The 11,845-nt window shown below is 41.1% G+C and overlaps 1 protein-coding gene across 1 annotated transcript in view; it reads right to left on the bottom strand.

Moving 5' to 3' along the window:
• st6gal2a (ST6 beta-galactosamide alpha-2,6-sialyltranferase 2a) overlaps nucleotides 1-11,845 on the bottom strand; it is a 50,261-nt gene that overhangs the window by 7,603 nt on the left and 30,813 nt on the right. The window contains exons 4-6 of the mRNA XM_074694341.1: nucleotides 8,618-8,715; nucleotides 7,489-7,590; nucleotides 2,615-2,789 (exon numbers count right to left, since the gene is read on the bottom strand). Coding sequence (XP_074550442.1) covers nucleotides 2,615-2,789; nucleotides 7,489-7,590; nucleotides 8,618-8,715 — 375 coding nt within the window. The remainder of the gene's footprint in view (nucleotides 1-2,614; nucleotides 2,790-7,488; nucleotides 7,591-8,617; nucleotides 8,716-11,845) is intronic.

Genomic DNA, 11,845 nt, shown 5'->3' with positions numbered 1-11,845 from the left:
GAGATGCAACAAACAAAGCAAGGGAAGAGAAATCATTGAAGAGATATGTCCTTTAAAGATGCTATAAGGAGGATCTGTTTTAATTGCACTCCCTCGCCACCTTGTGGCCCGGAGTCTCCGCACACTGTTGTAACTTACTTTTAGTGATGCGTGTGTTTGTTTTGGAATTAAATGGAGATTGGATCAAAACATTTTTTTTTTCTTCAAACAACTTTTTACTGGATACATCGCACCGAGGTAAGGGACTTATTAGTACAGTTACATAGTGCTATGGTTTGAAACGTGACATCAAGCGAATGTAGCAGCCGGCTGTAGGATAACATGACAACACTGTCAGTTTGTAAGTAGTTTAGTAGCCATTTATATTTAGAGCAGCTGGCAGCTCTCTGTAATGTGTAACATTGGTAAATCCTGTTTAGCTATGTCCTGTCAGTCATCTACCAATCAGAGCTAACGTAACTTCACTCTTCATCTTATTGATAGACTCTCAGGTTTGAACAGACCATTGCAGAATAACTGCTGACTGTGGGTTGGAACAAACATTAGCACAAACGGTTTAGCCCCTGTGTTATAGAGTGATACAAACTGAGCTAGAGGCTAAATAGTTAGCCTAAAGTTCACTCTCCCGCTTCGCTTTCTTCTGCTCTTCTGTCCTTTTTCTGCCTGACAGTTAGGCTCCAGTGTCCACCATCACTACAAAATTAGTCATAGAAATACGTTTTAGCAGAGAAAAACACAGATCTCTGTGTTTTATCTTTTCTGACTGGAGAGTGTGACAAATAGTTAATATCCTGTTGACTTCTTTGTGTCAGTGAGAAAAACATGTTAAGTTACAGCTCTTATGTGCAGAGCCTTAGACTGGCATAACTCCTGACTATTATATCATCAGTAAAGTCAGAGTAATACTGACAGACTTCATTTACAGATGTTTTTTTTTAGTTCCTCCAGAGAAAATTCTTGTTTGAATCACTGAGAAGGGCGTAACAACTCTTGTAAACTCTGCGAAGCAGTTACCACCAGCTCTAAATGAACGACGTCACTTGAAACATTAGGCGTCAGCGTTATTTCCAATGACACTAATGAATGTATCATTGCATGATGAAAAAAAACTCAAAGCACATGTTTTGGCCTCCTAAGTGGGCAGTTTATCATTTTTTAAGAAGCCAAGGAGGTAGTTTAGTGTGTTTTGCCATCCAGGAGGGCTCTTAAGCATGTTTTCCAACATTCAGGCCATAAAGGGGGCAACATACTGTTCATACTGGTATAGCTGCTTTATTGAGGAACACGGACTCCAGTGTAATGTTTCCCCCTGCTGACAGTTGGGTGTCACCTTTCACGACCCTTCATATAAATGTTTCACCAAATCTTTGAGTCAAATGTCCCTGCTGAGATTTTTGAGAGTGTGAGAGGTTGTTTTCATGAAATAAAGAGACCCCCCATCATTGCAGCTGCACAGTCCTCAGCCCATCTCCCCACCCCCATGTCACCATAATGATCGTGTTTCTGACTTAAAATTACACAGCAGCCTCCTTTTAACCCACAACCATGGCAACCAATAGTCCAGTCCTTGCACTGCCTAATTTTCGGTGAAACAAAAGACGTTTTGAGGTCAAAATCTCTGAATTGTTGTACAAAATCTTCAGCGTATTGAAGGGACACGTGCGCACATGCTCTTCTTTACCATGGTGATGAGTGACAGAGCTGAATCATTGATGAGAATATGTCAATTTATCATTTCTAACAAGAACGCAGGGGATTTGACCTTTGTACATTGCCGTTCTCCCGTATCAACTGGAAGGAAATCAATTCACATGTTCAGCATGTGACTAAAGTAATTAGACCTTTTACTCCGCAGCACAAGGAGTCTAACATGATGATACATCAAGAGGGCACTGTCTTTCTTTGGTTTCAGCTCGCTGACTCTCACTGTCTTTGCTGAAGCTGAATTAGGATGGAATGTTTCTTCACGCCAACATAAATCTCTTTTTATTAACTCGAGTGCTTTCTTTTGTAGCCTGAATATCAATTTCATATTTGTACAATCTTAATTTTCTACACTGTGGTTTTACTGCAGACAAAGTGAAAGGAGGCGTTTTGAGACCACACAAAACAGGCCCATTTTGCTTTCTTATTGCAAAAACAGAGTCTGTATTTTGTGGTCTTTGATGACAGAACAGAGAGGAGTAATAACTAATTTTAATGTGCTTTTTCAGTATGAGTAATGTTCTGTCACTCCGAGGCAAACAAATTTAAGCAGCCAGTATTGTGTGGGCTCTAAGAAGCATCAAGGAGCAGAAAAAAGCAAATAACAGCTGAAATCAAAAGACAGACATGAGGAGGAAATCAACAAGCAGGGGACCAACCGTCCCCCTGCACCAATGAGCAGCTTTGCATCGCACAGCCCTGCTGCATACTGATATCTATGTCACTATGCATAATGAAGATAAAAATTTCATCATGCCTTAGGAAGAGTGTGTTTGTGTGTCTCTGTGCCTCTCTTTCAGGAGCCAGAGAGGAAACAGAGAGATAAGAATACAAAGGCAGCTGAGAGAACAGACGCACCCTGCATGCATACTGACAGTATGCAGGCTATAACACACGTGTGCGTACTCACCTATGAAGCCGGATGATGGGGGATTGGGCTGAATGTTCTCCTGAGTGTTGCCCTGAATCACATCCCAAAGTCTCCACACGTAGCTGGGGTGGAGGATGTAGAAGGGCTGGCTGGGATGGAGTTTACGGTGCTCCACGTATGGGCCAAACAAGTTGTAGTCTGGGCTGGCGTACCACTAAGACAGAGAGAGGGGACTTCAGATTTGTGTATTCACTTACAAGAAATTATTCTGTTTCCTCTGAGATCCAGGAGAACAAATATTCTTTAATTGGCTTCAAAAGGCAAAATAAAACCAACCAGCAGAGTGTGTTTCCATAGTTTAATACTTGGCGTCTGTTCCCTTCATTCATCTGCTCCTCTCTCCAGCAAAAAGTATAAGAAGCATTTTCTAACATCACAACTTTTGGAAAGCCAAACTGTATTGAATATGCAGCAGACAGAAATGTGATATTAAAACACCAAACACCAAAATAGTCTTTTAAGTGAAGCAGCACAGATGTGCTTTGCAAACTCCACGAAGGAGAAATTTGCATTTCATGAATTTGGAACTTTTAATGAGGTACAAAAAGTAAAACTTAACTTTTGGTCCTTTTTTTAAGAGAGACCATGATAGTTTCTTTTTCAAAAATAAAGCAAAATACTTTTCTGTGTTTGATATTATGTCTGCAAAAAACATCCAAGACTTCATCAGTTTGCAGAATTATGTGATGAGTACTACATTTCAAATTTATAAGCTGTTAATTCAAAGATTTCAAGACTTCTTTTCTTAAGGTTGATCAAAAAAGACAGAAATGTCAGACTTCTTGAAAGTATGTTCAGTATTTGATTAGGACTTCTTTTCCACCAATTACTGCATCAATACATTGTGATAAGGGTCAGTCTGTAGATCTGCTCAGGTGTTATTGAAGTTTAGGTTGCGCTGATAGCAGCTTTTAACAGTTCTGTATTTTTGGTTGATCAAGCACAGTGAAACATTCAATGGAAGTTTTGGCGTTGTGGGTAGGTGCCAAACCCTGCAAGAAAAGAAAATCTGCATCTCCTCAATCTCAGAGTAGACATTGCATTGACTTTGGACCTCAAGCATCTTATATTCTGTGCCACAAGCTTGAAAAATAAATGTTCATCTGACTTTTTTTTCTGGAAAGATGACTTTGGACCACTGCCATGACATAGAGGCACATATCTCTTGTTCTGCAGTTGTATATAAACACATTCTTCTGGTTTATTTATCAGACTTAATGTCTTAAAACAAGCATCAAAATCCTGCAGTCATTTACTGCCTTTTGTTTCCTGCTGTTCTGCCATGGCTCTGCATGTCTTATTTATTTTAAGTATTTTTCACAGTAGGTAGATTAATGTTTTATTTACATTAGCTTGCATAGTAAATAATAAATTATAAATAAATCTATGACATACATGTGCAGCGTTGTTTGTGAATATAAGGATTGTGAGAATATGAGAATTTCAAGCTTAAAGAGGAGATATTGTGATTTTTTGGGGGCTTTATTCTGTCCCTTTGGTGACCATGTTGTAGCTTTGCATGACTTGCAGCTTAGTTTAATCCCTATTTTTCTCTCGTTGGTGTTTTGGGAAACTGTTACTTCAGCTTCTGTCGACTGCGACTGTCTCTTTAAAGCTCCTCGCTCCACGAACCCCCTTCACCTCTGACTGACCAGCCCTTAGGAGGCCTATCATGGCAGACCCTGGTGTTTGAGGCCCCTTGGACATGTCATGAAACACTTAGGAGATCTCTATGTGATGGTCTCATACTTTCAGCAAGTCGGTGTGGATTTGTATCTAGAAAAAATCTTGTGAGGATGTTGTAAAGATTTTGTGAAGATCTTTTGAGGATATCTTGCTTTTTTTATTTTTAGAATGGATTGTTTTGATTGCTTTACAGACAGATCCAGGGCTTTATACAACAGATGAATATGTAGAGGGTTAATGCACATGTTAAGTCTGAATGTTCAGCATTGTTACTTAAAATCTATGTTTGACATATGGGAAAGGATATCACCTCTCCAAGTACAAAGTTCTGCCATCTCTATGTTTTTGTCCTCTCTCATTGCTGCCTTAAATGGCGTAATATTCACACCCAAGTCTGTGATTTCACATCCCATTACAGTGCTGCAGAAGCTCAAGAGGCACATTTTGCAAACACACAGAGGAAGCACCTCTGTTTCTACCTCAGAGCAAGGGTTCAGACAACAGAGCAAGCTTGCCCCACTGTTGAGCTTCTGTGCGTTAGACATTCCAGAGGTGGCCTAACAGACTGACCCTTGAATCTGCAGCATATAAGAGTAATAAAAGATGATTCATGCTCCACTTCGACATTATAAAAGCCTGTTAGAGACCATTCCATGTCAAATTTAAGAGTTTGGAGACCATCAAAATGTTCAGGAGCTTCTTTTATGTGCAGCACGTCTCTGATTTGACAGTTGGCAACAAAAACACACAACCATGTCAGAATTATCACAGCAGCGGGGAGTGTTGTACGCCTCTGACAGAAATCAGCAGAAACATACTGTGTACACAGAGGAGCTGTCTATTAAAGCGCTAAATAAAACACAGTTCATTTATTATTGATGGCACTGGACTACACCTCTATTCCTCTATAATGAATGCAGCCTGCTGGAGGAGAAGATGCACAAAGCAGGTCTTTGTGCAATGGGAGCTTTTCATACACTTACAAACAAACAGCACCAATGAACTCTGGGGCTGAATCCAGGATTATTCAAGATGCATTGGCCTCTGCTGACCTTGTTGTGTGGAGCTCACGAGAAATGCCGGCTGGATTTAAAAAAAAAAAAAAAGCTTAATTAACTTATTCTATAACATGTTATTATCTACCGCTCGCTGTCAGTGCACTTCTAAATGGTAAAGAGGAGGATGTGATCAGGCTGTTGCTTGTTGACACCAGAGAAGGTCTAATCTGGTGTTCCAACAAAGCATCAGGATGTTGTAAATGTACTTTCAACAGATTTCCTGCATCAGATATGGACAGGGCTTAATTAACTTGTCCTCTGGATGCTGGTCTTTGTGAACCAAGGACGGCCTCGTGACTGCTGTCAGTAGAGGCATGACAAAACTATAACAGACTAAAACATGAACGACTCAAGTAGTTATCTCAGCCAGAATAGTTTTATGATACTAATACTGAAAACAGTGTCTGCTTTCAATACTAATTTTAAAAGAAAAATTCATCGATTAAGCCTCTAAACAATTGAAAAGTAGATGTTGAAACCCAGACTACTCTAATAGATTCAGCTCTTACTGAGGATAACACATCTCTGAACCCATTGGCTTTTCTGTGTGATATGAATGGTCTTTGGGAGTATACAGCACATTTCTAAGCGCTTTGCACTGTCAGTCTCATTCACCTTTCACTCACTGATGACCAAGGCTGTTACAGTAAGGCCCCGTCACTATCAGCTGATCTCATTCAAACACATTCACAAAACATTGAACAAATGCGAGAGCAACTTGGTGAAGGACACTTTGGCATCGAACCATGACCTTTCAATAGAAAGATGACGACTATCACTGAGCCACAGCCGTCAACAAGACGAGAGGCGAGAGTGCAGCTCCATTTTCTATAACAGTTACTTTCAGTTTGTCTTCATCATGAGGATGTCACGGCAAACTTCAGACTCATAAATTTGCAGTAAAGCATTTTTGGTTAGCTTCTGTCTTGTATCTGTTAAACCTATCGCTGAGCTGACACTGGAATACAGTTTTCATGATGAAATTATCGATTCAGCAAAGAAAAGTGTCAGCTGGAGGGGTCTGAATACTGACTTCACTGGATTTGAGGAAGTTGTTGCCAGAAGCTTCTGCCACATGGCACCATCAGACTGTGGTCAGCAATAATTAGAGACAGGTTTGAAATTTATAATTCATGCAACATGTATGAATATGTTATGTGGAGCGTTAACAAAGGCTAATAACCATCAGTTGTGCAACAGGGCTGTAGAACAAAGATGCCGGCTGCAGAGGGGCGTGTCATACCCTCTGTAACTGCATCTCTTTCCAAGAAGCCTCGCCTTTACCTTCATTTGACACAAACAGCTTTGTTCAGCGTACATGTGCCTGTGATTGGATAACATCAGGCACACAGCAGCAGCAGCAAAATAATTCCTTAAATGCTTGTTTGTATAGTGGCTATGAATCTAATTAAGCTTAATGTGATTTACTCTTTACTGAAATGAGCTGTAAAAGTGAGAGGGAGAGAAAAAAAGAGGGGGCATCAGTTTCATCTCACAGAAATGCTGCACAACAACAACCCCCTGCACATGCAGGGAACTAAAGGTCGACTAATTTCTACAGACAAGCGCTTCTATTAATAACCTGTGAAAAAAATTAAGGGATGAAGTGACTCAATAGGAATAGACAAGGACATATTTAATAACCTCACCTCGTAGAAATTTAACAAATTATTCACCACATGAAGCTCACACGCATGAAAGCAATCAATTCTTAGAGCAGAGTGCATTTTTCAGGATATGGACCTGGACACTCTCTGAATTCTATTGATTGTTGAAGCGGATGGTTCTCTGAATTATAATCAAAAGGTAGAACAAAGATGATGAAGAGGAGGGAGGAAGAGAGCAGAGAGTGGAGGTGTTACGTTATTAACACACTGTATGCATTACTCTGGCCAGGAAGCATCGTCAGGTTATTCAACACTTCACACGGCACACTGAAGGGAGCTTAATGAAGTGTTTATAAAGGCGCACGTGTGTGTGTGTGTGTGTGTGTGTGTGTGTGTGTGTGTGTGTGTGTGTGTGTGTGTGTGTGTGTGTGTGTGTGTGTGTGTGTGTGTGTGTGTGTAAGAGAGAGAGAAACAGGCACATGTGATACAAAAAGAAACCCACCTTGTGTAAGTTTACAGTGTAAGGTGCAGGGTCCCAGGCCACCAGAGTCACATTCTTGTAGATCGAGCTTGAGTTGAACTGATGTCTGGGATTTGCCAAAATCTGTAACAGAAGAAAAGAAGCTATGTGAGATTTATACACACATTGTTTCCAGTTTGGGTAAATAAATCTAAACTTTGTGTAACTAATCAAAGGGGTTGTGAGGACTTTGAAAGTGATCTTTAAGAAGTCTCCCTTCTAGTTTTATGCCTGATTGTAATCCACACTTTAAAATGAGATTATCAGCACCTCTATTGCTGTTACAGGTTATTTTATAGTGCTACTTCTTAGCTTCCATTTCAGATTGACCACGACCGGATTGATTTACGGCACATCCAGGTCTCTATGACAGCAATACGGCTGACAAAGTTGAGTAGAGAGAAGAGATAAAACCGAGTTCTGTATTTTTCTCTGCTAAAAACGATTTCTGTGATTAATTTTGTAGTGATGGTGGACACCGGAGCCTAACTGTCAGACAGAAAAAGGACAGAAGAGCAGAAAAAAGCTAAACAGGAGAGTGATACAGCCCAAGCTAAAGGCTAATTAGCCTTTAGCTAAACAATCTATAACACAGGGGCTAATCTGTTTGTGCTATTGTTCATTCCAACCCACAGTCAGCAGTTTTTCTGCAGTGGTCTGTTCAAACTTGAGAGTCTATCAATAAAATGAAGAGTGAGGTTAAGTTAGCTCTGATTGGTAGATGACGGTGAGGACATAGCTAACCAGGATTTACTGACGTTACACATTACAGACATGTCTTAGAGCACCGGGCTGCCAGCTGTGCTAAATATAAATGGCTACTAAGCTACTTACAAACTCACAATGTTTACTTGTTGTCACATTAGCCTGTTAACAGATATGTCGAAACACCGGGCTGCGGATGTTGCTAACATATAGCCAATCTCCATTTACCAAAACAGATAGACTCTGGGCCACAAGGTGGCGAGGGTCTGCAATTAAAAACAGACCCTCCTCATAGCATCTTTAAAGCTTCTACCTGGGACAATCGGTTTGTGTGGATTTTGGCGCCCCCTGTCGATAAAGAATTCTTTACGGTGTTGGACTTAAATACTACAACACGGTCACTCACCTGTGAGTTTATGATGCGAATTGTGGTTTTGTTCCCCACGTCTCGCTCGTACCCCTCTGTTGGTGCAGCGTTGAAGCGTAAAACTGCATCATGGGTATCTGGGAAAAAAGCACACGGCCAGAGGCGCATTATTATCACAGCGGGACGGAAAATATTAAAAAAAGACAGCTGAGTGATGTTCCCCCAGATTTCCCTCAACAAAGACTCAGTGAAATAGCAAAAGCTGCACTAGGAACAACCTGACCTCCCAATCCACAGAACGCTATTTTGCATTTCACGCTGGGCTAAAGCGTCTGTAAACAACGACAGTTACTGGAAACAGATGTGAAAGCAGCCTGAGGAGCCGCTGGGCCCCAGTCATCCCTGATGGGAGACATCCTGTCCAGAAACCAGCAGCAGAGCTGGTGAGAGCATCCATAAGCTTTGGGGTGTTGAAAACGGACCTAAACCCTCGGCAGTGATTACATAAAGTCCAACAAGAGTCCGCTTATTTGTCTTTTCTTGGCTGCTGGGTATTAAGAGGGATAACGACAGCGCTTTCATCATGCCAAAATGCCACAAGAACATACAAGAGTGTTTCACAAGGATATCATCGAGGCATGCACACAAATAAGACAGCACTAAAGTTACCCTTGTGAGCCCTTACATGGCTCTCACATGCAGGATTTCTCTGCTCAAGAGAGCAATCTGCAGCCTGTAAAGAGAAAACTTCCTCTTTAGCATGTGTAAGAAATGGACTGAGGATACACACAGCAGCTTGCTTGGGTATCTTCCCTTTTATCAGTCTGTAGACTCTATACAATCCTCTAGTGGGAATCTAACATCTTGTTGCGTAATGAAACGCCACCATGCCAAAACATCAAGGCTCTGCTCACCCTGTCAGATTTTAATTCTTGCAACCACCTGCTCACTCAACATCATCTCAAGTTTGAATCACGTACATCACATGACATATATATTCCACCTTACTGCATCAAGTTTTCTCCCTCTTTGCTTCAGTGCTTCTCGTTCTGAGGCCAGTTCTTCATCATTACTGGTGTAAACATGCTCCATGCTCAGTATTTTAATATGCCAATTCAACGTTTTTAGAGTATAAACCCTGACTCTTTGAAAAGACAGCAATTATCACTGCCAGTTCAATGTAAATTACAGAAATTATGGCTCTAATAGCTTTGAATCAAAGCAAAGGAAACTAAACAAAATGGCGTTGAGAGGGAATCTGAAAATAGAGGTAGGAGCATGTGCAGAGTGAGAGCTGGGTCACATCCACGGGTGCTTTCAAAACCGCCTCGTGCAGAAATCAGCCACAGAGCCGCCTTTTATGCACACTCCATGCAGTAATTTACTCTCTACCTGACTTGATCACATATTGTTTCAAACAGCTGCACTGAAAAAAGAGCTACGAGGATTTTACATCACTGACGTCTTCTTCTGATGAGCAAGCGTTTTACTTTTTGATTCCTTAGTTTGTCACCTTCCCCTCCTTGTTGTAACTTTTCCTCTTTTTTTAAGTAATTTCATTTACTCTTTCCCCTCCATTTTTTCTTGAATCTTTATTTACATTTGTTGAATATTTTTTCTTTATTGATCCATTTCATTTCTTTGTCTTTGTCGCATACTTTACTTTGCTAATCCCTCTCTTCTTTCTATCATCCTTGAGTGTCTTACTTTCTTTCTTGCTTTCTTAAATCTGTGTTTCTCCAGATTCTTTTGTCTGAGCTGCAAAGAAGAGAGATCCTGATGATTTAGTCCTTAGAAAACATGAAAACCTGTAATCTGCACCTGCTTTCACCAGCACAGCAGCTTTCAAAGATATGAATGACGCTTTTTTGTCAGTGCCAGTTTTTGGCTTGTTGGACTTCTTCTTTCTCCTACATGCAGGCTTTAAATGGGTTAAAGAACCAGGCTCTCATCCCTCTCCTGAGGCAAAAGTATCAGGATGCCAGCCTGTTTGTAAGCTCCTGCTGCCAGAGCTTTGTAGACAGACAGAAACGTGCCCTGATTATAGCGGACTACACGGTGAAGTATGTTTTTCTCATTTTCTGAACACTTGAACAAGCAGCATAGTAACACCTGATTGAATTCCGCCTTAGGAGCAACAGGCACCAATATTTCTGTTTGAGAAGAGATTAGTCTATGATCCCAAAGTCTCATTTCTGATTTCCTTTTTATGGTGGTTAAATGGATTGATAAGATAGATTGCAATGGGATTCAGAAATACAGCAGAGAGAGCAGAAGTCTGACGCCGAGGAGGTGTCTCCTCTCCATTGTATGTTAACTGTGTGCTCTCTCATACTCATCATAGTAGCACGTTCAGTCCGACACATTACAGGACTGGGAGGCCGAGGAGTGCCCCCCACCTCCCATACTGAACCTCTCCTGGTTCATGTTGGGCTGTAAAAGCTTAAACCTGTTGACTCCTGGCCTCACTATATTGGTTTGTTGTTGTAGTCAAACAAAATACCATCTTGTCGCACAGGTTGTTTTATTCTGAAAGTCACTGACCATTTTTAGGTGGTTTCCATGCGCAATTTCCTGTCCCACTCAACCTGCATTTTGTAAATTGACGGGTCATAGCTCTGGAAAATTTAGGAGGCTTGTGTATTTGCTGCGACCTGCCGGAGCAGGGACACAGCTGGACCGCAACAGAGCAGATCCAGTGTGATCTTTACACTGACTTGATTAGAAACCTATTTGATCCATGTGCCATGAGGGAGCATGGCTGGACCTGGACAATTCACCTGTCAATCATAGCTAAAAATCATTCACACACACTTACACCTGGGGGTAGCTTGGAGCCAATTAACCTAATGAGCATGTGCAGGAGGTGGAGAAGTCATACATGTACGAGTAATACATGCAAACTCCAGAACAGGGACCCAGAACATGAATATCCTCGCCTCTCTACTCTGCCCTGTGACCCTGAGAGGCCCCTGTACCCCTCGTTCCTTCACTGAGATTTGATTTAGTTCATTAAAAACATTCAAGGACTCAAAGGTGGCTCCTTTTCCGAGAATCGCCAGCAAGAGAGTCTGTTGCTAAAAATAGCACTTCATGCCCTGCTTTGTGACCTTGTTTCTTGAGTTCATCTGACCTACAGAGACAGATATTATTGGATCTGGCATTTCAAAACACAGCCGCTTCTCAGTGACCCAAAAGTTGTTTACATACAGAAAACAAGGTCAGAAAAAAAAGAAAAACATGGCAGAAATTTATAGTTTATGTGCA

This window comes from Halichoeres trimaculatus, unplaced genomic scaffold (assembly GCF_033239565.1).
Source record: "Halichoeres trimaculatus isolate MK-OKI-2021-1 unplaced genomic scaffold, fHalTri1.1 fHalTri1_scaffold_19, whole genome shotgun sequence".
Lineage (NCBI taxonomy): Eukaryota > Metazoa > Chordata > Actinopteri > Labriformes > Labridae > Halichoeres > Halichoeres trimaculatus.
Note: the sequence above shows the minus strand (reverse complement) of the source record. Positions and strands in the feature narration are given on the sequence as shown.